Source organism: Lepus europaeus, chromosome 2 (genome assembly GCF_033115175.1).
Source record: "Lepus europaeus isolate LE1 chromosome 2, mLepTim1.pri, whole genome shotgun sequence".
NCBI classification, from domain to species: Eukaryota; Metazoa; Chordata; class Mammalia; order Lagomorpha; family Leporidae; genus Lepus; species Lepus europaeus.
The window spans coordinates 64,712,947-64,738,330 of NC_084828.1; the positions used below are offsets into that span (position 1 = coordinate 64,712,947).

Consider the following 25,384-nt stretch of genomic DNA (forward strand, 5'->3'; position numbering starts at 1 on the left):
TAAGATGTATTTAAGATTCTTGGCTAGAAATGCCCGTCTATGGAACTTTGGAAGCCTGGCTAAGGCAAAACACTTAATTTCAGTTAAGGTAATATGAGGGAACTTGAAAAGCTTTTTGGAAAATTGGATTAAACAATGTTTATTTTGGTGCACAAAATTTTTGAAAGCCATGCATAATTTTTTCAAAATACATATTCTCCATGAGCTTTTATAAACATTTTTTAAGATTTTATGTATTTATTTGAGAGGTAGAGTTAAACACAGTGAGAGGGAGAGACAGAGAGAAAGGTCTTCCATCTTCCAGTTCACTCCCCAAATGGCCGTAACAGCCAATCCGAAGCCAGGAGCCAGGAGCTTCTTCCGAGTCTCCCATGCAGGTGCAGGGGCCCAAGGACTTGGGCCATCTTCTACTGCTTTCCCAGGCCACAGCAGAGAGCTCTATTGGAAGAGGAGCAGACTAGAACAGATGCCCATATGGGATCCTGGTGCTGCAGGCGGGGGATTAACCAACTGCACCACGGCGCCAGCCCCTTTCCATGAACTTTTTGTAGACCCTTTGTACATATGTGTATCTTGAAATTCTTATGCCCGAGTAAAGCATATTTGTGCACATCAATTGGCCTCAGTAGAAGGGGCTGTTTGAATTGATGGAGGTGACAGATGAAAGGTGGCAGTCATAACGAGGCGTGGTTAAGAAAGTGGGAGTTTATGTCAAACATCCAGGGTTCAAAGAAACGTAACTGTGTCACTTTGCAAGTTTTACTTTCCTCAGTTGCCAAACAGGGAAGGAAAGAATACTGAGCCCTCAGGTTTTTAAGTTTTGGGTGAGATGATACCTGGAAAACACAGTACCTGAACTTCATCATGGCCACATGGAAAGAGAAAAGACTAATAACTTCACTAAAGCAGACCTGTCTACCCCTTCCAACACAGACACACACACACGAATTTCAGGACAATCCAGTTTTACAAGGTCAGAGATAATAAATTTGGATCACACTAGATTGGTTCACACGGCAGCAAGAAATGTCGCTATACTAACAAGACTGTGAAAAATAATGAAGAAATTTGCTGTAGTACAGACTGACAGTCCCAAACCAAATGTCTCCAAAGGTCCAACTGAGAGGCTATCTAGGGCATTTTGAAAAGGATTAAGATGTCTTTTGTAAAAAAAAAAAAAATCCCATTATTTTCATGACACTTTTTTAATCTCTAGAAAATGCCTGGAGCTTTAACTGAATCTCTGTTGGAAACTTTCACATCTCTAAATCATGTGCAAAGTCTTACCAAGAACATTCTATTCTCACTGTATGGTCTTTGAAAATGAATGACCTACACAGGCTAAAAGGGCAAGTATAAATTAATATCAAACAGGAAAAATGCCATGGAAGTGACACTAACAATGGATATGACCAGAAGCAAATGGAAATAAGGTCAAATCAGGCCCAACACCACTTGAATGGCTTGGGGGCACATTAAGTGTGATGCATTATGTAGAAAACAAAGATTATCCCACTGGAAAAGAAGAAACAAAAGAATATGACTTTTAAAAATAGCTATAATAGATCACAGGCCTTGGTGTAAAAGTAATAGGAAGATCAAAGAACTTTGGGGGAGAGTAGGAGGTAGAAGTTAGAAAAACAGATCAAACTGTTCTAACGCTGAGCCACACAAGTGAGCTGATATTGGAGTATAAGTGATCATATGGCTGGCAACATTAAATATAAATCTGAAAACTAATCAGCACTTTACAATTATATTAACATTTCACTTGAAATCACACAACTGTCAGTGTAAGAGCCAGAATGAAGGAGCTGTGGCTGAAAACTCAAGAGAGAAATAAAGTATCCTCATATGAAAAAAAAAAATCCTTTACAAAAGCAGACTGACATTATTAGCATAGCAAAATAAAACAACGTGCCTGTCAGAAGGGAGTTGTTCTCCTGAAAAAATAGAAAACACAGCTGTATGGCAGGGATCCCTAAGCCAGTGCTCTTTTAATGTTACAGATGCATGGGTAACATCATCCTACTCATCCCTGTTGGGAAGGTGGACACAACAGTCTGTCTGAGTGGAAAGCATTTAAATATTCAGGTACCTAGCTTACCAGTGGCTGTTGGGCTATAATTTGCTAGCCCAAGCAATAGGCAGAAATAAAGGTGCTTTCCAGTTTAACTGATGCTGACTTTATCTTAAATGACTAAACTATCATTATGCTACTAAACAACAGTATCATGAATTTGAATAAGGATAAATCATCCCTGTGAGATAGATTTTCTTCCATGTCCTGAACACATAGCATTTCTGAGTCTATTACAACCAAAAATAAGGCCCTGGATCCCACATTCAGTAAATTCACCAAAACAGTAAATGCCACCTTGGGAGGTTCAGGAGAAGGCGTCCTGTGCGGTGGCTAATTGTTCTTCCCAAATGACAATCTCCTGCATCACCACCAGCACTGAGTACCTTCCTGCTTTAAATTTAACAGGCACCAAGTCAAAATCCAAGCATGAGTGCAGGCCCAGCACTCTTGTGTGCTATAATTGGAAGGCAACTGGGAAGGAGTCAGAGGTTAAGCAGAATCTTCTTTTAATTTCTTAGTTTAGGAGAATAAAGACAGACAAACATTCAGAAGCAATTATCTCCTACCTGAATTATTGCAGCTACAGCCCAATAGAGAAATTACTGTGCATCTCTGGATTATGCATATTCATCAAGTTAATTAGGCACCATAAGTTTGAAAACAGGCTTCCTGCTATGTTCACAGAAGCACAAATAATTCATACCATATGCATATAAAAGTAAAGTAAGAACCTGAGAGATATTACATAAAAAGACAACAATATTTTTAATATAAATGTCACATCTAATTCATGGAAAAGCATTTCCTTAGAGAGGTGACAAACTAATGGTTACATGAAAAACACACAAAGACTTTGAAGAGTCTGCAAAGCAAACAGTGACTAGTAATATTTACAGGTATACCAAACTTTGCTTCAAAGAGATAAAAAGCAGTGGCATTATTTACAACACTGGCTGCAATTCCATCTTTCTAGCCCCTGATTAAATGTTGACCATTTTCCTTCTGAAAATGTTTCAGTGTTTATATTCTTTACAGCCTGGATTAAAGTTTTTTTCTATCCTATTTACAAAAAATCATCTTAGACCTTTTCAACATCCTTTCAATCATTCTTAAAACAACTATAACTTATGGATGAAATGATGTGATGCCTGGGAGTAATCGAGGTAGGAAGATGAAAAATGACTGACCATGGGTTAATAACAATTGGAGTTGGGGAAAAGGCACCACTGAGTGTATCACATTTGAAATTTCCCATAATGAAAAATTATAAAAACAAAAGTTTCATTATGGTCATTCTATGACCCTTATGACAAAACTTTTCTTAGTAAGCATATAAACTAAATTAAAGTTAGAAGAAATTATAAGCTGAAAATGGCAGGATAGGGAGCTTATTGCTCTAGTCCAGGGGAAAATAGTTTTAAAAAAAAGTGGAGAGAGTGCAATCTCAGAGAAGAGTTAAGGGGGAAAGTGAAGTGGAAATTTCACGCAAGTTAGAAGAATGCTGTGGATCTATATGGAGGGTCTGGATGAGCAAACACAACACAGGACCCCAGCAACAGAATGGAAGAAATTATTTGCAAACTATGCAACTAATAAAGGATTAATATCCAGAATTTATAAAGAGTTCAAGAAACTCAACAACAAAACAAACAATCCAGTTAGTAAATGGGCAAAGGAAGGGAATTCCAATACAATCCCATCAAGGTGGCATGCACCAATGCCATCGCACTAGTCCAAGTGATCAATTTCAGTTCACAATTGATCACACTGATAGGTCTAAGAGTCAAAGGGATCACACAAACAAGACTAGTGTCTGCTAATACTAACTGACAGAATCAAAAAGGGAGAGAAAGATCCAACATGGGAAGCGGGATACACAGCAGACTCATAGAATGGCAGATGTCCTAAATAGTACTCTGGCCTCAGAATCAGCCCTTCAGGCATCTGGATCTGGCTGAAGAGCCCATGAGAGTATTGTAGGTATGGAAAGCCAAGACACCCTGGAAAAAAAAAAAGAAGAAGAAGAAGAAGACCTAAATGAAAGATCTCTGCGAGTGAGATCCCAGTGGAAAGAACAGGTCATCAAAGAAGGAAGTACCTTTCTCTGAAGGGAGGAGAGAACTTCCACTTTGACTATGACCCTAGCGGAATAAGATCAAAGCCGGCAAACTCAAAAGGCTTCCATAGCCTTGGCAACTCATGACTAGAGCCTAGGGAGATTACTGACACCATAAACAAGAGTGTCAAATTGTTAAGTCAACAACAGGAGTCACTGTGTACTTACATCTCATGTGGGATCTGTCCTTAATGTGTTGTCTAATGTGAAGTGACGCTATAACTAGTATTAATACAGTATTTTTACACTTTGTGTTTCTGTGTGTGCAAACTGATGAAATCTTTACTTAGTATATACAGAATTGATCTTCTGTATATAAAGATATTTGAAAATGAAAAAAAAAAAACCTGGTGTTAAATTGGAAATTGCATAGAAAATTAATTAATTTTTTTAAAATATCATGTAGTATCTCTGTCTTTAATGTGCTGTACATTGTGATTTAATGCTATAACTAGTACTCCAACAGTATTTTTTCACTTTGTGTTGCTATATGGGTGGAAACTGTTGAAATCTTTGCTTAATATATACTAAATTGATTTTCTGTATATAAAGAGAATTGAAAATGAATCTTGATGTGAATGGAAGGGGAGAGGGAGCGGGAAAGGGGAGGGTTGCGGGTGGGAGGGAAGTTTGGGGGGGGGGAAGCCATTGTAATCCATAAGCTGTACTTTGGAAATTTATATTCATTAAATAAAAGTTTAAAAAAAAGTAAATGGGCAAAGGACATACAGGCATTTTTCAAAAGAGGAGATCCAAATGGCCAACAGACATACACAAATGCTCAGGATTACTAGCCATAATGGGAATGCAAATCAAAACCACAATGAAGTTTCACCTCACCCCCATCAGAATGACTTCCATAAAAATTATCAACAAACAACAAATACTGGTGAGAATCTGGAGAAAAAGGTACCCTAATCCACTGTTGGTGAGAATGTAAACCGGTGCAGCCACTGTGGAAGACAGTATGGAGATACTTCAGAAATCTGAATATAGACCTACCGTATTATGCAGCCATCCCACTCCTAGTAATTTACCCAAAGGAAATAAAATCAGCACATGAAAGAGTTAACTGTATCCCCATGTTTACTGCAGCTCAATTCACAATAGCTGAGATATGGAATCAACCCAAAGGGCCATAAATTAATGACTTGATAAAGAAATTACGGAGTATGTACACCATGGAATACTACACAGTGGGAAAAAATGAAATCCTGTCATTTAAAACAGAATAAATGTAACTGGAAAACTTTTTACTTAGTGAAATAAGCCAGTTCCAAGAAGACAAATATCATGTGTTCTCCCTGATTTGTGGTAACTATAGAACACCTAAAAGGTAATCTATGGAAGTAAAATTAACAGTTCAAAAAAGATGTGATGATTTTGCACAGCCCTTGTCTTGACTGTTGAAGTACAGGGTTTTTTTAATACTATCTGTTGAACTCTGTACTTAGTGTAGGATTAATCTTATGTGTATAAAGTTAACTGAAAATAGATCTTAGCAAAAAATAAGAATGGGAATAGGAGAGGGAGGAGGAAGAAGGGTGAGAGTGCAGGTGGGAAGGAGAGTAGAGTGGGAAGAATCACTATGTTCCTAAATTTATATTTATGAGATGCATGAAGTTGTATACCTTAAATAAAAGGTTTCTGGGAAAAAAGGAAGAAATTATATGCTCATTGGTTCACATATAATTTAAATCTAATCCACAATTTTAAATAGCATATTGGGGTACCTTCCCTATGGAAATGTAAAATGAGATCAGGCTTTTTTCTAAACACTGTCACTTAGATTATCAAATCAAAAATATCAACCTCTATTTAGGTTACTGTAGTTACTCTTATGTAGCATGAACTGTAACTATAATACCACTGTAAACAAGGTAAAAAGAGAATTGTAATGAGTGACAAAAATTGTACTGCTATAAAAGAAAATACCAAATTTTTCCTGACATTAGGTTCTAAGTTCTAAGAAAACTTCTAACATTTTTTAATTATACAAAGGACACAATGTAGCATAATGGATAAGTATTTAACTCAACTTGACAAATGAATTCCTATGCATATGGTCAGTCATCGAGTCAGTCCTTGCTAAACAACAAAGGATTTTGACTCTAGGCTTGGTGAAGACAAAGTGACTGTAGGATTCAGATATGTAAATCTCTGACAGAAACTATCAGGTTAAAATCACGGATACCTTACGTAAGTGGAAAGCATACCCTTGTTTGATGAATAGACTTTTCTTAACAGGTCTTTGGCAGTGGCCTACTATACATCAACTCAGAATTACACTTTCTAGTGAGAATTTTTATTATGAATTATAGGAAAGTTCAGATGCTTCAGAGTTAGGCCTGCAGTCTAGGTTATATGTACATAATTTTATGTACTTACATATATATTTCCATGATAACTAACATGAAAAGGGCACAAGTACTAGGGGTCAGGAAGTCTAAGTTCCAGTTATATCTGTTCTATTTTATGTAGCCCTGAGAAGGTAACTAAATTTTCTGAGTCTTGTTTTTCTTAAAAAAAAAAAAAAAAAAAAAAAAAACTAGGTTATTCAACTAAAGTTTCAGTGACCTTGAGACACCTGTGTTTCCTGTAATCTGTATGAAGGTGAATAAATCTCAAGATATCATTTAGTCTGCAGAGCTCATCTCACCAGAATTACATCTGGATCGTTGGTGCTGGCTTCAACTTCCGTCAGCACTTTACATTTCTTTACAATGTTTAGTCGCCGCTTCCTTTTCATTCCCCACAAAGAGGCCTGTAACAAGGTATTAACAAGAAATGTACAGGGATCAGTAGTAATCAACATTAAACCACTTTTACTCTTTACTTTATTCAGCCCCTATTAACCACACACTTCCATAGGGTATAGTGAAAATCAAATTTCTGATCTTTGCCCTTATGAAGTATGTGACTTAGATCAACACATGGAAAGTTAAATAACAATGCGCGGCAATAAAAAGGAACATCATCTTTTTATATTAGCAAAAATGTAAATAAAGAGGAATAAACAATAAAAAGTATATAAACCTTTTAAAATAACAGAACATCCAAAAAGAAAAAAAGAAAGTAAATGACAAAGAAAATTAAGTACGAATGAGCGGTAAACACTATGAATGAGCACTATGATGTGCAATACTGAATCAAAAGGCCTGCAGAATGGTGGTCCCTTCCCTTATCTGCTCTTTCATTTTAGAGTCCCATATCCCAAAAATATTAACTAGAAAATTCTAGGAATAGACTGTCTTAATTTTCAAATTGTGTCCATTCTGAATAGCATGATGAAACACTGTGTCCTACTGCTCCATCTACCCAGGATATGAGTCGGCCCTTATCCACTCTGTGGATGCTGTATACAGCATACACTCGTTAGTCAGCAGCCATCTCAGGTATCAGACTGACTGCTGTGGTTTCACAGTGACTGAACACACAATTTGGTACTATCTGTGACTTCAGATATCCATGGCAGTCTTGGAAGGTTTTCCCTGTGGAGAAGATGGAGATTACAGCTTTTGCAGATTCTGAATGAATTATTGTCCAAATAATCAATAAATAATGTCTCATATGGATAGGAACATTGTTCTTCAATCTTAAGTAGACGTTGCCGAGGAGAAATTACAAATCATCTAAGATAGATTTTTCTTACTATATGGTTATTAATCAATAGACACCAGACATACATTAGATTGTGTGGGATGTGTGCTGTGTGGTTTTGAAAACATGGTCTCATACTTGTAAAGGTGGGAAGACACAAGAATGAGAAATCTATGATACAGGAATGGGTCTCCATTAATTGAAGTGGCTAGGGGTAGATTCTTAGCTTTTTGGGGACTAAGGCAATGTCATCTTAACACTTGGGCCTCAGCACCTGACCCAGAGTAAACACTTAACACATGTTTGTTGAGTGAAATGAATTAATAAAGGATGTTAATGTAAAATGCAAAGAGTCACAGAGGCAAAAATATAAATCAAAAAAACGTGTTATTATCATGGGGAGCTCTATTTTCAGGAAATAATGGAAGAAGTTGTCTAAGATAAATTAACTACAGACTGGTGCTGTGACCTAGCAGGTAAAGCTTCCGCCTGCAGTGCCAGAATCCCATATGGGCACCAGTTCGAGTCCCGGCTGCTCCACTTCTGATCCAGCTCTCTGCTATGGCCTGGGAAAGCAGTAGAAGATGGCCCAAGTTCTTGTGCGTGCACCTGCATGGAAGACCTAGAGGAAGCTCTGGACTCTAGGCTTTCGATTGGCCCAGCTCCAGCCATTGCATCCAACTGGGGAATGAACCAGCAGATGGAAGACCTCTCTCTCTCTTTCTCTGCCTCTACCTCTCTGTAACTCTGCCTTCCAAATAAATAAATAAATCTAAAAAAAAAAAAAAAAAGATATGGGGCCAGCGCTGTGGCACAACAGGTTAATGCCCTGGCCTGAAGTGCCGGCATCCCATATGGGCACTGGTTCTAGTCCCAGCTGCTCCACTTCTAATCCAGCTCTCTGATATGGCCTTGGAAAGCAGTCCAAGATGGCCCAAGTCCTTGGGCCCCTGCACCTGCGTGGGAGACCTGGAAGAGGCTCCTGGCTCCTAGCTTTGGGTCGGCACAGCTCCAGCCATTGCGGCCACCTGGAGAGTGAACCATAGGATGGAAGACCACTCTCTCTCTATCTCTGCCTCTCTTCTCTCTACGTAACTCTTTCAAATAAATAAATAAATCTTTAAAAAAAAAAAAAAGATAAGTTAACTGAACACTTCTAAAAAAGCCAGGGGCATGATAAAAAAATTCTCTAAGAGCAGTCACCTGTTCAGTTACTTGTCTTCATACTGCAAAACTGTGGTACATGCAAGTGTAAGCTAAAATATTAACTAATTCCAAAGCCATTTTACCAAGCTTTTGAAATGCATGATCAGATTTACTCAGAGCATATCTACCTACCTAATTCCATGCTGCTTAGCCTAATATTAAAAGAAATTACATTTACTGTATCTTCTCTGCCAGGTAAGAAAAAACATTGTGTTTTTTAATGGGATGGAGATTAGACATTTACTGCAAAGCATCTTCAAATATCAAAATTTCTTTCAGTTACAGACTAAAATCTGATTAAATTCATTTTCAAGGGTTTATAAACAGTTTCACTGCCTCCTGATTTATCCACCTAATTTTTAGATTTTCTTCAATACAGAATGTCCTCTGAAGTGAAATTAGCTCACTCCTCTAAGGGCTGATATACAACATGTATCCATTTCTTCATCATCTACCTGCTAATCAATCCACTCTAGCCTTGTTTCTACCATATTTACTCAAACAACAAGTTACTCCTGAAATCATCCTACTTACTGTCAAGTCATTAAGCCAATGGACACCTTTTAAGTATTGGGCCAGCTGAGTTGGCCTTTCAGCAAAAGTCAGCCCTATTCACCACCTCTCCTTGAATCATCTTTTTTCCCTTTTGGGTTTAAAGATATGACAAATTCCTGGTTTCTCCTATTACTGCTCAGGTGATTCCTTCACAACCATCTGTGCACACTTATACTCCAACTGAGGTCCCTAAAGTTCCTCAACTCTGTGTAGTCCTTCTTTACTTCTTACCCTTCAACCTTTCTCACCCAGACATTCAAATACTTCACAAGCTTGCATCCCATACTTAAGCCTCACTTCTAAAGTCTAGACACTATCTCACTTCTTATCTGCCTTGTCCTCTTGGAAGTCTCAAACTATGTAAGCTGAACTCATTCTCCTCTCCACAACTCCAGTTACCTCCAAAGTAACTGTTTTAATGTACATAATCATCATCCAGTCAGGTGAAAATTCTGGAAATTCTACAATAATTCTTCCCACTTCCCTCTGCTTTGCCTTACATACAATACAGTATACAATACTTATATACAATACAGTATCAATGTAGGGCACTGTAGCCTTCTCCACCAGCAACAACAACTTAGCCCACATTAGCAAGACTTCTCAATTAGACCACTACAGCATCTGCCTAGCTAGCCCTCATCCACTCTTATGATGCATAACTGGTAAGAGAATGCCGTGCACCAGTTATCAATGCCAAGGAAGAGCTGTAAATAATTCTTGCACAATATCTTCATATTAGTGTTGTCAAAAATACTACAATGCAGGCAAGCATTGGGGGGAATAATGCTTTCCTTACACAGAAAAGAGACAGTACAAGATCAGTTTCAGTAGTGTCCATCTACCCCTTATGTCCATCAGGTCCTCCTGGCAGCCAAAACAGAACAACTGGCTATGCATGCCCCTTGTATGCTGCAGTAGAGATACCCTATCACTTCCACAAGTAGAACAGATACAGTGGTAGGGTCAACCAGGTGTCATGTGAAGCACATACTTAAGAAGAATAAAGGAGCATGCATTTAGCTTGCAACAGAGAAAGATATTCCCAAATAAGACAATCAGCCCAGCCTGTAGGCTTTTTTTATCTCTTGGTAAGGAAGTGTCCCAGGCCCAGGGTCCGTTCTAACATAACCAAGAGGAATGAAACTGCTTTTCCCAACAATTCTGCTCTCTGCTACTTTTCTTTCATAGTTGGTCAAAAGCAATTCTTTCTAAAAGAAAGTTTGGTTATGTCATTTTCCTGATTGGTACTATTTTATTTATTTTTAAATTTGATACATAAGATTTCTACATTTTATGGAGCATAGCGTAACATCTCTACACATTTATACAATGTGAGAAAAATCAAACCAGAAGAATTGTGATTTCCAAAATCGCAAACATTCCCATTTCTTTGTGTTGGGCACAATGAAAATCTTCTCTACTAGCACCTGAAATATATAGTAACTTACTGCTATTGTCACATTACTATACTATAGAACATTAGAACATCCACAAAACTGCAATTGTGTACACATTAACTAATCATTTTCACCTCTGGTATTCTCCCCTCCACCACACACACACCTTTCCTAGTATGTTGTAACCACTATTCTACTTAGTGTAGAATATCAACCCTTCTCTAAGGGTTGATATGCAGCATGTATCCATTTCCCTCTTTATACATATATTTGTGTATATGTACCACAGATTCCTTATCTATTTATTCCTTATTTTTTCCTTATCTATTTATTCGTTCACCCACTGACAGACACTCAGATTGATTCCTGTACTATTGTGAATAATGCTGCATAAAAACATGAGAGTGCAGATATGTCTTCCACATGTGATTGCACTTCCCTTGCTTGAAACTTCAATGGCTTCCCGTTGGATTTAGCATAAATATAAAACCTCCTAATCAAGTACTATCTTACTTGAATGGTCCTGTCACTCTCTATTCATCTCAAAGCACATCCTCTTTCCTTCCAGAGCTTAGCTGTCCTCTTGAAATACGAGGTGTCACCATGCTCTCTTATGAGCAAACACACTTTGCATGGACTGGAACTGCTCTTCCTCTCCTTTTGCCAATCTGATTGGAATTCAATCCTAAGAGGTTACTCTCTACTTTTTCTGGGAAGATGTCCCACCAGATAGAGTCAAAACCTCTATTGTAAGTACCTGCCCTTGCTACTGTGTCATAAAAACTGTCACAGTTTTCCCATCTGTTTGTACAATTTTTGTATTGTCTGTCTCCATCACAAGACTTCAAGTTTGATGGGGGCAGGAACCATAAGTAGTTTGTTCACTACTGAATGAATCCTCTGTAGCTGGTATATTAAATAGTACATTTTAAGAAAATACATAAACACACACACACACACACACACACGGGGTCTTCAAAAGTTAGCAGAAAATGCATGTTATTTAAAGAATGCATAAATTTCAAAAACTGTTTTGCACCAAAATAAACTTAATCTTTTAATTTGATTTTTCTCACAAACTGTCTGGAGTATCCTTGTATCTTTTTTTTTATGTAAAGCTACACAAAGTGAATATACACTGTTAATTTATAGCTTCAGAAGTCCATAAAATATACACATTATCTATTCAAAAATTTATTGATATTTTACTTATTTGAAAAGCAGAGAGAGAGAGAGATGGAAAGGGAGATTTCCTATGCCATGATTCACTCCATCCAGGTCTCCAATGGGGATGGCAAGGACCCAAGTACTGGTACAATCATGTTTGCCTCCCAGCTCCCAGGAAGCTGAAATCGAGAATATACCCAGGACTTGAACCCAAGGATTCTGATATAAAATGCAGCCATATCAATTGGCATCTTAACCACTATGCTAAATTCCTGCCCATATTATCTTTTAATTCCATTTTTCCATGAACCTCTGAAGCACCTTCATATTTGTGTAGTTTTACAGATAGTGTACATGCTATTCTAAATAAATTCCTATATTTAGAGTCTAATGTCTTGTAACACTTAGGCAAACTCTCAACTCCTCACTCAAATTATGTTTTTAGAGCATGCAAGATATCTACAAAATAAATTTAAAAATTTCAAAGCTTGAAATTGCACTGCTAATGAGTTTTTAAGGAAATCAGTATTAAAGGAGCTATGATGAAAAAGGTGATAAAAATACTTTGTATTACAAACATGAAGCACTTTGATTACAGCAAGGTTTGAATAAATATTTTCAGAATAGATAAACCCATAGATTTAACTATTATTTATAATGCAAGGCAAAAGAAAAATTGAAATTCTGTAGATTGTAGATAGATTCACCATGGCTCACGTGTCAGGAAAATATTTAAGGCAAAGATTTCAAAATCATAGAGAAATACATTTCACATATTTTAAAAGTTACTCAAAAATGATTGTCTCAGGAAGTGAACATTTTCACTAAAGATTTTCCTAAAGAGTCTGTGTACCATTTTCCAAAGGTTTTACAAATGAATGTGTGAATTTTATAATGTAACTATTGTTCAAAATCCTTCTGAAAGAATCATGCCTATGATATCTTGTGCCCACCATGCCTAAGACAGGGTTTTAACCCAGGGCGGAAATTTGGTAGATACTGCTCATCAAATGAGTTTAGACTTTGGCACCTCATCTGAATATATATATTAATTTTATGCATTAATTTGAAAGGCAGAGTGACAGAGAAAGAGAATGCTAAGAGATGCTGAGGGAGAGAGAGAGAGAGAGAGGGAGAGAGGGAGAGAGAGAGAGAGAGTTCTTTCATTTTCTGGTTCACTCCCCAAATGTTCGCAAAAGCCGAGGCTGTGCCAGGGTTAACCCCGGAGCCTGGAACTTCATCTGCATCTCCCCTGTGGGTGGCATGAACTCAGGTACCTGAACCATTGCCTGCTGCCTCCCAGGATGTGCCTTAGCAGAAGTTGAATCAAAGTGGAGTAGCTGGAATTCGAACCAGGCACTCGAATTTGTGATGTTGGCATCCCAAGTAGTGATTTTACTGGTGCACCAGAGTGCCTACCTCTTGAGTATTTTTGCTGGTGGCACATATTACCCTCCAAGGGTGAATTCAATTTGCAAAAAAGACATTAGAAGTAAAACTGGATGATCAAGGTAGATAAAATAATTTATATTTATATATACATATGCTTATGAGAGATGTAAAATGGAAATAAGTGAGATAGTCTATAACCACTCAGTATTCAATATGGCACATATAAGTGTCCACTCAGATGGAAGCATTGTTATTGTTATTATAAACTGAGTGTGGAGGAAAATTCTGAAAAGGAATTAGGTAATGGTAAGATTGTAATAATGAACTTGGTGTGATCCTTTTAAAAGAAACAAACTCATGAACACACTGAAATTCTAGGGTGCTACATTTGTTAAAATCATTGTCAGCATCTCATTGTATATTGACCTTATACCCCATTTTCCAGAACATAATCACACGGGAAACAATCTGTGCATAATTTAGCTAAGCATTTTTCCTAGAAAGTGCTGAATGCCAAATCCTAAAGATTAAGGGTTTATTCTATCTGAATACTTTTCTCTTAAATGTAAATTTGAAATTGTTTCCCATCCAGGCATTCTTCAGGGGTCCTTCAAATGGCTGACCTCTCAGGACACCGTGCTGATATTAGCAATCTACATTTTCTTCCAAAATAGAGAACATAGGAAAAACTAATAGAAATCGGGTCCTTGTCCAGGAAACAGATTGCAATGTATATTCTATAATTACAGTGCTTTAAAAATGTGGAAATGAAGCAAAACCTTTACCAAGTGCTATTTCTGGAACAAGTGAATTATTATACACCTTGTGAGTAAGAATGAAAACAATACCTGGAACGTCTCAGGTAGCCTGACACCTCCTGACAGGGCCGCTGCACGTCTCATTTTCTTCTGCATTGACTTTTTCCCAATTTTAGTCTCTGAAACATACTCTACATCAGAGTCTGTCTCTTCTGGGAGTCTTTTTTGGCTTCTATAGCTGTCTGAAAGCTCAAAGGATGAAAGAGACTCATGCTTCAAGTTGTCACCTGAAGGCCTGATTTTCTGACTTTTGACATTTTCCTTAAATAACAACAACAAAAAAGTGTTTTTGGCAACCTGCTTATTTATAATTACCTGCCATTTCCCTCAGAACCTTCCCACACTGGGTGATACTTCTTAGTACTAATAAAAACTGTAAAGATTAGAAGCTTAGAAAATCAGCTTTAGCAAATGTAGCCTGCTGTACGGGCTCATTAAGAATTTAATTCAGAAATCACTGCCGAGCTCTGTTGAATCAACAGGTCTGATTTTGAAGGAAACAGAAGACCCTAAATTTAGAACATCTTGTGCATCCTGACTTCCTCCCAGCACAGTGCATTTGCCTCTGGCTCCCTGGTGCACAGAAGGTCAGTCTCCACACTACCCCCATCCTACAACCTGCTTCCTGGCCCTTGCTCATTGCTATTTCTTCATCCACTGAAGCACATCCTTGCTGATGGACCTAGAATATTGTGCCTGTTTGCTATGTATGAGGCAAAAATGAACCATTAGAAGGAGAGGCATTTATGGATCAGCAGCAGTGGTACTTGCATTCCTATGGATATTATTATCTACATAGTCCTCACTGCCATCCATCCGGTCTCTCCCTCACAGTGAGGGCACAAAGAAACTGTCTGGCTTCCATTTTCCTTCACATAAACGACCATCATTTAGAAAAGTTCACTACAATTGAATATACTAGTTTGTGCTTATCTAGATGAAATCTTCAAGGCACTGGATTATATAGTTGTTATAGCAGGCTTGTAACAACACATTTACCATCAATTTCCCAGAGCAAGTACTTGCAAATGATTTTTACTTCTCTCCACTCTAGAAGAATCCCTTTCCTCATCTGTTTGACTCAAGTGATAACTTGTCACAAATAAAATGCGGAGATTCTGAGTATGGTTCTGCAATTCAGCCAGGTATTGATCTCAGGTAAAAGTACTATGAGAGGAGGGATTTAAGTGTCAAGACTATACCACTTTCAAATTATTTGGGGGTTCATGGATCCCTGACACTTTAATCTAGCAGCAGAAGATGAAAATCAAGGAAACATAAACTAAAAAGATACTTTGGACACAACAGTTCCCATATCCAACATGAACAGTGAGGGAATGCCAACAATCTACAATATATTATATACATCTATCATGTATTTATCTAGTGGTGGACTGGTGTTTACCAGTCCTACATTCTGTTAGAAAGTATAAGTAAAATGATAGTTTTCCAAATGCTTGTGTGTGACTGATGTCACTAAGAAGCTCTTAACGTTCACAAATGCTACTTTTTAAAGAAGTCTGAAAAGTTCAAAAGTGTTCCCCTCTAAATCCTAAATTTTAGAAAACACAGACAGTATGCAATATAACATCTAACAAACATAATAAGACATAGAAATATTCTGTGTACATACAATTTCTTATTATTTTTGTGTTTTCTGGAAAGAATATATTAAAATATCTTAAATGGCCATCATGTCCAGGCAGTAAAATAATGCTTAATTCAGATTTTATTTTATTATATATTTTATTTTCTATATTTTCCCTAAGAAATATATATCACTCTATTAAGAAAACAAAAACGTTAGTAAAAATCTATTAGTGCTTCACTTTCTGAACCTCATCAACTGTAACATTTGGCATTTAATAGGACCTATCCCGCAGGCGGGAAATGTGACACAAATGGATCGATCCTACTTTACTCACCTTAGGTGCCGAAGTGGGGCAGGTGGAAATGAACTCAGAGATCCTACTTGTTGGTATAAGTTGAGGCTTTTATGAAGGAAAAAAATAATTAAGGCAAGCATAAATAAAATAACTTTCAGTCAGCACATTACAGTAATCCAGCAGTCTTCATTTCCTAAAGAAGTCAAGGCAGCACACTCTCACCTCTGACTGCTTTAGAAGTTCCTATAGTTCAGACAAGCCTTGTGATGTCTTGCTTAGCAGTGATTAGATAGTACAAGAGAGCCCAAAGGCTTGTTGAAGCACTGCAGGTCAAGTTTTATGACTACTTCAGGATGACACCACGTCAAACCCTGTCAGGGTTCCAGACCCCCCAGCCCTAGTCCCCTTCTCTTGCCAGACAATCTGCAGTGCCCAGGATCTGGAATGAATCCTGATCTTAGGAAGCAGTTCTCTCTGGTTTAGAGTTCTGGGCATGAGCTTCCGTGGACTTGTGAGGATAAACTGGCCCCAACTGTGTCCCTAAAACCTAAGATGATGCCTTATCGCCAACAACTAATTGCTGCCTTGTACTGAGAAATGCAGCTAGGGACAGGGGAGCAGTGGCTCTCTAAAAAAGAAGCACCTTTTAAGCTAGTATTTTGACGTGATCATATGTTAAAATAATCAAATGTTAATGAAACACACGTATAATAGAGAGCAGTGTAGGCTCTGCACTCTGGGCAAAGGTTCATTCCCTTTGGGGTGAAATCCTGCCTAGGTGTGTGTGTGCACCTCCTTTACGGTGCACACTCACACACACATACACACAAACACACACACACACCATCCTTTCCTGTGACACAGACTATCATGGCATCTGGTAGGAGCGAAATTTGACCTTGCTCTCATAATTATTCTGCCCCATAATCTGAAGTCTCGGCTTTCATTAAGGTTTGGTTCCAGTCTTTGCTGAAGCATTGTTTTTCCTGTGGATTGCCTATGCAGGTGTCTTTTCCTCTCTCCTGAAATCCAAATGCCCCTTTACTGGTCTTTCATTAACTGTAGGTATCTTCACTGCAACTCCTCCAAAACCAAACTCACGATTTCCTCTCTGCATCTATACCTGCCCTAACCAGTGCCTCCCATTGTAATCCCTCTCTTGATTAATGGCATCGCCAAGCACCCAGACATACAAACTAGAAGCCTCAGTTATACTTAGATCACCAACATGCTCAGCCATACACATCTAACCAGGGATTCAGTCCTGTGGATTTCTCAAATTAAAACACTTGTAAATTCAAAACTATTCCCTCATAAGTAGCCTCCATTCACCTCTCTGTTTAAAGGTTTTTATCATCTCTTGCTTGAACTACTTTCTATAATCTTTCTTACTTCTTGTTCAGCAATTTCCCTACATCTATGTCACAACCACTTGCCACACTATATTATTCCTTTTGCTAAAGTAAGGTGGAGGGGTGATGAGGAGAGAGGGTAGTGGAGGAAGTTAATAAGTCTGTTAGGAACTATTAATGCCAAGTCCTTAATTAAAATTTAATTGTGTGGAGTGGGGTTTGGTGTCACTATTTTCTGATGTTCTCCAAGTGATTCTAATATAGCTATAATTGACAACTAACCTAGAAGGGAGAGCTTCATTTCTGTAGCACCTAGAACATGAAATGGCACATAAATATTCAAGTTCATTGAATGGAACCTGACAGCACCTAGGATGACAAACAACTTGCTTTCAGTGGTCACACCCGAGCTTTCTAAATGCTTCTTCTGAGCTATTTCCCATCCTTCTGTCATCTTCTGCTGCCTCCACTAACCTCATATACTCAATGTCCTCAGGTTCCTCAGGTTATTTTAATGTTACCAGGCCATCACATAACCCAAATCTTGTCCTGAAATGAGCTTTTCAATCTGTCAAATTCTACTCATCCTTCATGTCTCAGTTCAAATACTGTCCACTGCAAATATCTCCTCTCATTCCCCAAGGGAGAAGTAGTTACTTTATCATATGCTCCCAAGGCACCTCTTTTGAGATGATGTACAGATACTACATTCACATGCAACAATGTACATTTTTGGGGTGCAGTGATTTTTCTTTTAGTTAACATATTTTCTATTTCCATTTAATGCAAAAGTCTTGAAGACGTGGCTGCTTTTTCTTGTTTAATTTTTTTATAATTTTAATTCACATTTAGTTCCCCGGAGCACTGGGAGGCCAGAGGAAAGCCTCTTCACTGGCTGCGCTGAGATGGATCCTCTCAGGGCTCAACAGCTGGCTGCGGAACTGGAGGTGGAGATGATGGCTGATATGTACAACAGAATGACCAGCGCCTGCCACTGGAAATGCGTGCCTCCCCACTACAAGGAAGCGGAGCTGTCCAAGGGCGAGACCGATGTGTCTCCAAGTACCTGGATATCCATGAGCGAATGGGCAAGAAGCTGATGGAGCTATCCATGCAGGATGAGGAGCTGATGAAGAGGGTACAGCAGAGCTCAGGGCCTGCATAAGGCCCCAGACGGCACACACCCAGAGGTACACCCTGCCCCTGCCCATTCATCGCAAAAAAGTGCTCCCTCCTGGGTGTCTCTGTGAAGACCACTGGGCCTGTGCCCTCTGAAGAGTGTCCAGGGGCCCGGGGTGTGGCAGAACTCTCTCCTGGTTGAAGAAGGGGTATCTGTCACACTGGAATGTGACTGTAATTGCGTGTGTATATGTATATGTGTGTGTATGTATATATATAAACAAGGTTGTCAACACAAAAAATGTGAATATATATATATGTATGCATATATTCTAAGAACACAATGATATTCTCTTCCTCCTTGCCTCCCTGCCTCATCCTCTGTCCTTGCCATCCTCTTTTCTTCTCATTTTCTCTTTTTTAGTTTTGGAGAAAACATATTTTAAAATTATATTACAATAAAAAGGATTAATACTTCACTAAATAAGAAGTTTAACCAGTAAAATGAAAAAAAAAAAACTACTTTAGTGGGAATATAGACAATGGCTGTAAACAATAATCAAATAGAAAAATGTTCAATTTACACATTTATAGCAAATTTTAAAGTAGTCACAGATCATTAAAACTATGGCAGTGTAACATTCTTAACCACTGGTTTGACTAAGACATAAAACAAAGTTCAACAAAACTATTTTTGCAGCAATACTGATACACAGAGACATTTCTTTCTTTTTTCTTTTTTGTTTGATTTTTAAAATTTTAGCTCCCAGACATATGGAAGAACATGCAGCATTTATCTTTCTGGGTCCAGCTTATTTCACGCACATCTGACCTCCGGTTGTGTCCATTTTGCTGCAAATGGTAGAATCCCATTCTTTTTTAAAGCTAAATAATATTTCATTGAGCATATATGTCACATTTTCTTTATCCATTTATCTGATGATAGACACGTTGGTTGATTCCAAATTTTGGCTATTGTGAACAGCACTGCTATAAACTCTGTGGTGCAGATATTTCTTTGATACATTGTGTTCAAGTCTTTTGGGTATTTACCCAGTAGTGAGAGTGCTGGATCACATAGCAAGTCTACTTCCAATTTTCTAAGTAATCTCCACACTATTTTCTACAGTGGCTGCACTAATTTACATTCCCACTTGCCAGTGTTTGTTTCTCTCTCTGTTTTGGGCTTGAGCCATTCTGACAGTGGTGAGGTGACATCTCATTGTGGTTTTGATTTGCATTTCCCTGATGGCTAGTGATGGTGAGCATCTTTATATATATTTGTTGGCCATTTGTATTTTCTCCTTTGGAGAACTGTCCATTGATATCCTTTGCCTATTTCTTAACTGGATTGGTTGGTTTTTGTCATTGAGGGTTTTTTTTCAAAGATTTATTTACTTACCTGAAAGAGTTACAAAGAGGCAGATGCATAGAGAGAGAGAAAGACCGATGTCTTCCATCCACTGGTTCATTCCCCAAATAACCACAATGGCCAGAGCTGGGCTGATCCAATGCCAGGAACCAGGAGATTCTTCTGGGTCTCTCACATGGATGCAGGGGCCCAAGGACTTGGGCCATCTACTGCTTTTCAAGGTCATAGCAGAGAGCTGGGTCAGAAGTGGAGCAGCCAGACTCGAACTGCCACCCAAATGGGATGCCGGCACTACAGGCAGCAGCTTTACCCACGACACCATAGCAATGGCCCCTGTTTGAGTTTTTGAAGTTGCTTATATATTTGGGACACTAATCCTTTGGCAGATAGATAGTTTGAAAATATTTTTTCCATTCTGATGGATGTCTCTCCACTCTATTGCTCATTTCTTGTTCTGTGCTAAAGCTTCTGAGTTTTATGTAGCCCCATTTTTTAGTTTTGCTTTTGTTGCCTGTGCTTTAGGGGTCTTGTCTAAGTTGTCCCCTATGCCAATGTATTAAAGTGTTTTACCTACATTTTTCCCAGCAAATTCATAGTCTCAGTTCTTAAATTTAGGTCACTGATCCAATGGAAGAGAAAAGGGAGGAGGGGGAGAAGAAGAAAGGGAAAACTGAAAATGGTGCTTGATATTTACAGGACACTATCATATGATAAAAAAAAATGTCTGAGGAGTTCCTGAAGGTGTGTAAAGAGAGAATGGTTGAAAAGATCTACTCAGCAAATAATGGAAGAACACTTCCGTAATTTGGAGAAAGAAAGGGACATCCAAGTACACTGCACATAGAACTCCTAACAGATGTGATCAGAAAAGATCTTCACCATAACACATTGTAGTCAAATTTTCAACAGTGAAACATAAAGATCCTAAAATATGCATGAGAGAAATGCCACATTACCATCACAGGATCCCCAGTTAGTCTAACAGCTGATTTCTCATAAGTGACCCTATAGGCTAGGACAGAATGCAGAGACATAGAAATGTCAACAAAGAATACTGTATCTTGCAAAGCTCACATTTATAAATGAAGGTGAAATAAAGGCATTCCATAGCAGACAGACACCGCAAGAATTTGTCACCCTTCATCTAGCCTTCCAAATGCTTCTTAAGGATGTGCTATATACAGAAACACAGATAGTCATCATTATGAAATAATGTGAAGGCATAAAATCTCCCAGTATAAGAACAAAGGAAATCCAAAGAAAGCAACATGAATATTTATGGAAATGGTAAGAATAAAATGATACCTATCAATAGTCATCTAGAATGTAAATGGCTTAAATTCTCCAACAGGGTGCCAATGCTGTGGCATGCAAGGTTAGTCCAACTCCTGCAGCACTGGCATCCCAAATGGGCTGGTTCAAGTCCTAGCTGCTCCACTTCCAATTCAGCTCCCTGACAATGGGCCTAGGAAAGTAGTAGAGGCTGGCCCAAGTGCTTGGACCCCTGCACCTATGTGGGAGACCCGGATGAAGTTCCTGGCTCCTGGCTACAGTCTCACCCACTCTCGGGTGTTGAGGCCATTTGTGAAGTGAACCAGCAGATGGAAGACCTCTCTCTGCCTCAGCCTCTCCTTCTCTGAAACTCTGCCTTTAAAATAAATAAATAAACCTTTTTAAAAATTCTCCAATTAAAAGATACAACTAGCTGAATGGATTAAAAAACATGACTCATCAATGTACTGTAACCTCACCAGAAAAGTTACATGCAGACTGATATATGCAGACTGAAAATGAAAGGATGAAAAGATATTCCATGCTTATAGAAAGCAGAAATGAGCAAGTACAGCAATCCTAATATCCGACAAAATAGCCTTTAACACAAAAACTATTAAAAGAGACAAAGAAGGGTATATATGTAACAATAAGGGATCAATTCAACAGGAAGATGTGACTATAATAAATTTATATGCACACAATGCCAGGGTGGTTGGCTATTTTAAATGTTAATGGATCTAAATGGAGACATGGACTCCAATACAATAATAATAGGGTACTTAAACACTTTCAAACAATGGACAGATCAATTAAACAGAAAATCAACTAAGAAACAACATAACTAGCATCCACTAGGGACCAAATAGACCTAACCAATATCTACAGAACATTTCATCCCATCCCACAGTTGCAGAATACACATTCTTTAAGTCAGGGCATCTAGGATAAAGCAAGTTTCATCAAACTAAAAAAACTGAAATCATACCATGCATCTTTTCTGACCACAATGAATGAAGCTGGAAATCAACACTCAAAATTTCTAGGAAATATGGAAACACATGTAGACTGAACAACATGATTGAACAGTGGATCATAGAAGAAATCAAATGGGAAGTCAAAAAATTCCTAGAAAAGAATGAAGATGACAGCACAACATAACAAAACTTGTGGGATACTGCAAAAGCAGTGCTAAGAAGGAATTTTATTGAATTAGTGTCTACACCAATAAATTGAAAAGGCATCAAATAAATGAGTTATCAATGAATCTCAAGGACCTAGAAAAACAACAAACGAAATCCTAAATTAGTAGGAAGGAAGAAATAACTAAAATTAGAAAAGAAATAAACAAACTGAAACAAAGATACAAAAGATCAGTGAAATGAAGAGCTGGTTTTTTGAAATAATAAATAAAATTGAATGAAAAAAGACCTAAATCAGTAAAATCAAGATGAAAACGAAGATGCAACATAGGATACCGCAGACATAAAAAGAATCATCAGGAATTACCACAAACAGCTACATGCCAACAAATGGAAAAATCTTGAAGAATGGATAGATTCACAAACACACACAATCTATCAAAATGACTCTTGAATGCATAGAAAACCTAAAACTGAATAATAAAGATGGAGATTCAATCAGTAATAAAAACCTTCCCAAGAAAAAAAAAGCCCAGGAACAGGTGGCTTCACTGCCAAATTCTAGCAGTCTTTTAAAGAGGAATCAATTCCAATTCTTCTAAAACTATTCAAAACAACTGAAAGGGAAGGAATCCTTCCAAATTCCTTTTATGAGGCCAGCATCACCTTAATTGCTAAATCAGAGAAAGATACAACAAAGAAACAAATTATAGACCAATAATCTTGATGAATACAATGCAAAAATCCTCAACAAAATACTAGCTAATCAAATCTAACACATCAGAAAAATCATTCAACTGGACCCAGTGGGATTTATCTCTGATGTGCAAGGACAGTTCAACACTCACAAATCAGTAAATGTGATACATCACATTAACAATTTGAAGAATGAAATGACATGATTATCTCAATAAATGCAGAAAAAGTATTTGATAAAATCTAACATCTTTCATGATAAAAACCTTAAGGAAACTGGGTATAGAAGGAACATTCCACAAGACAATCAAAGAAATTTATGACAAACTGCACCCTGAGTCTTATTCAATGAGGAAAAAGTGGAAGCATTTCCACTAAGATCCAGAACCAGTCAAAGATACTCACTTTCACCATTGTTATCCTGGAACTTTTAGCCAGAGCCTTTAGGAAAGAAACAAATAAAAAGTATACAATTTGGAAACTACCCCTATTTGCAGAAGACATGATCAGATAATCCTATAAACAGGGGAAACCAAAAAACTCCACTAAGAGACTATTGGAACTCATAAAAGAGTTTGGTAAGGTGGCAGGATATGAAATTAACACACAAAAATCAATAGCGTTTGCATACACAGGCAATGTCATGACTGAGAAGGAACTTCTAAGATCAATCCTATTCACAATAACTACAGAAAAAATTAAATATCTTGGACTACATTTAACCAAGGAGGTGAAATATCTCTATGATGAAAATAATAACATATTAAATAAAGAAATATAAGAAGACACAAAAAATAAAAAATTCTTACATGTACATGGGTTGGAAGAATTAATATCATCAAAATCTCCACACTACTTATAGATGCAGTGCAATCCCAATCAAAACACCAATGACATTATTCTCAGATCTTGAAAAAGTGATGTTAAAATTCATATGGAATCACAAGACACCCTGGATAGCTAAAGAAATCTTACACAACAAAAACAAAACCTGAGACATCACAATACCAGGTTTGAAGACATGCTACAGAGCAGTAATAATCAAAACAGTCCAGTACTTGCACAAAAATAGACACATAGATCAGTGGAAAAGAACAGAATCCCCAGAAAATAATCCAAGATGGTACAACCATCTAATCTTTAACTAAGGGGCTAAATTCAATCCCTGGAACAAGGACGGTCTATTTAACAAAAGATGCTGGGAAAACTGGGTCTTCATGTACAGAAATATGAAACAAGACTCCTACCTTACATCTTATACAAAAATAAACTCAAAATGGATGAAGGATCTAAATCTATCACCTGATATCATAAAATTACTAGAGAACACAGGGGAAACTCTGCAAGACACTGGCATAGGAAAAGGCTTTTTGGAAAAGACCACAGAAGCACAGGTAATCAAAGCCAAATTAGACAAAGGGATTACATCAAACTAAGAAGCTTCTGACTGCAAAGGAAACACTCAGCAAAGTGAAGTAGCAACTGACAGAATAGGAGAAAATATTTTCAAACTATGAAACTGATAAAGGACTAATATCCAGAATCTATAAAGAGTTCAAGAAACTCAACAAAACAAACAATCTAGAAAAGAAATGAGCAATGAACATGAACAAACATTTTTCAAAATATGAAATTTAAATGGCCAACAGACAAATGAGAATGATGCTCAGGATCACTAACCATCAAGAAAATACTAATCAAAACCACAGTGAGGTGAGATTACGCCTCACCCTGGTCAGAATGGTCTTCATACAGAAAACAATGAATAATAAATGCTGGTGAGGATGTGAGGAAAAGGGTTCCCTAATCCACTATTGGTGGGCATGTAAAATAATACAACCATTGGAACAGACAGTATGGAGATTCCTCTGAAAGCTGAAAATAGATCTACCATATGACCAGCCAGGTCACTCCTGGGAATTTACCCTAAGGAAATTATATAAGCATATGAAAGAGTTATCTTGCCACCATGTTTACTGTAGCTCAATTAACAATATCTAAGATATGAAATTAACCCTAATGTCCATCAACTGATTACTGGATGAAGAAAATGTAGCATATATATGATATTAAATACTCAGCTGTCAAATAGAATGAAACCCTGTCTTTTGCAACAAAATGGTTGCAACTGGAAACCATTAGACTAAGTGAAATAAACCAATCCCAAAAAGGCAAATATATTTTCCCCATTCTATTGTGGTTAGTAGT

At 37.6% G+C, this 25,384-nt stretch overlaps 1 protein-coding gene and 1 pseudogene across 1 annotated transcript in view; one reads left to right on the forward strand and one right to left on the reverse strand.

The window, feature by feature from the left end:
• MORC1 (MORC family CW-type zinc finger 1) overlaps positions 1–25,384 on the reverse strand; it is a 208,992-nt gene that overhangs the window by 40,747 nt on the left and 142,861 nt on the right. The window contains exons 18-20 of the mRNA XM_062180799.1: positions 16,263–16,328; positions 14,368–14,598; positions 6,859–6,963 (exon numbers count right to left, since the gene is read on the reverse strand). Coding sequence (XP_062036783.1) covers positions 6,859–6,963; positions 14,368–14,598; positions 16,263–16,328 — 402 coding nt within the window. The remainder of the gene's footprint in view (positions 1–6,858; positions 6,964–14,367; positions 14,599–16,262; positions 16,329–25,384) is intronic.
• Positions 18,438–18,740, forward strand: LOC133747983 (mitochondrial import inner membrane translocase subunit Tim10-like; annotated as a pseudogene).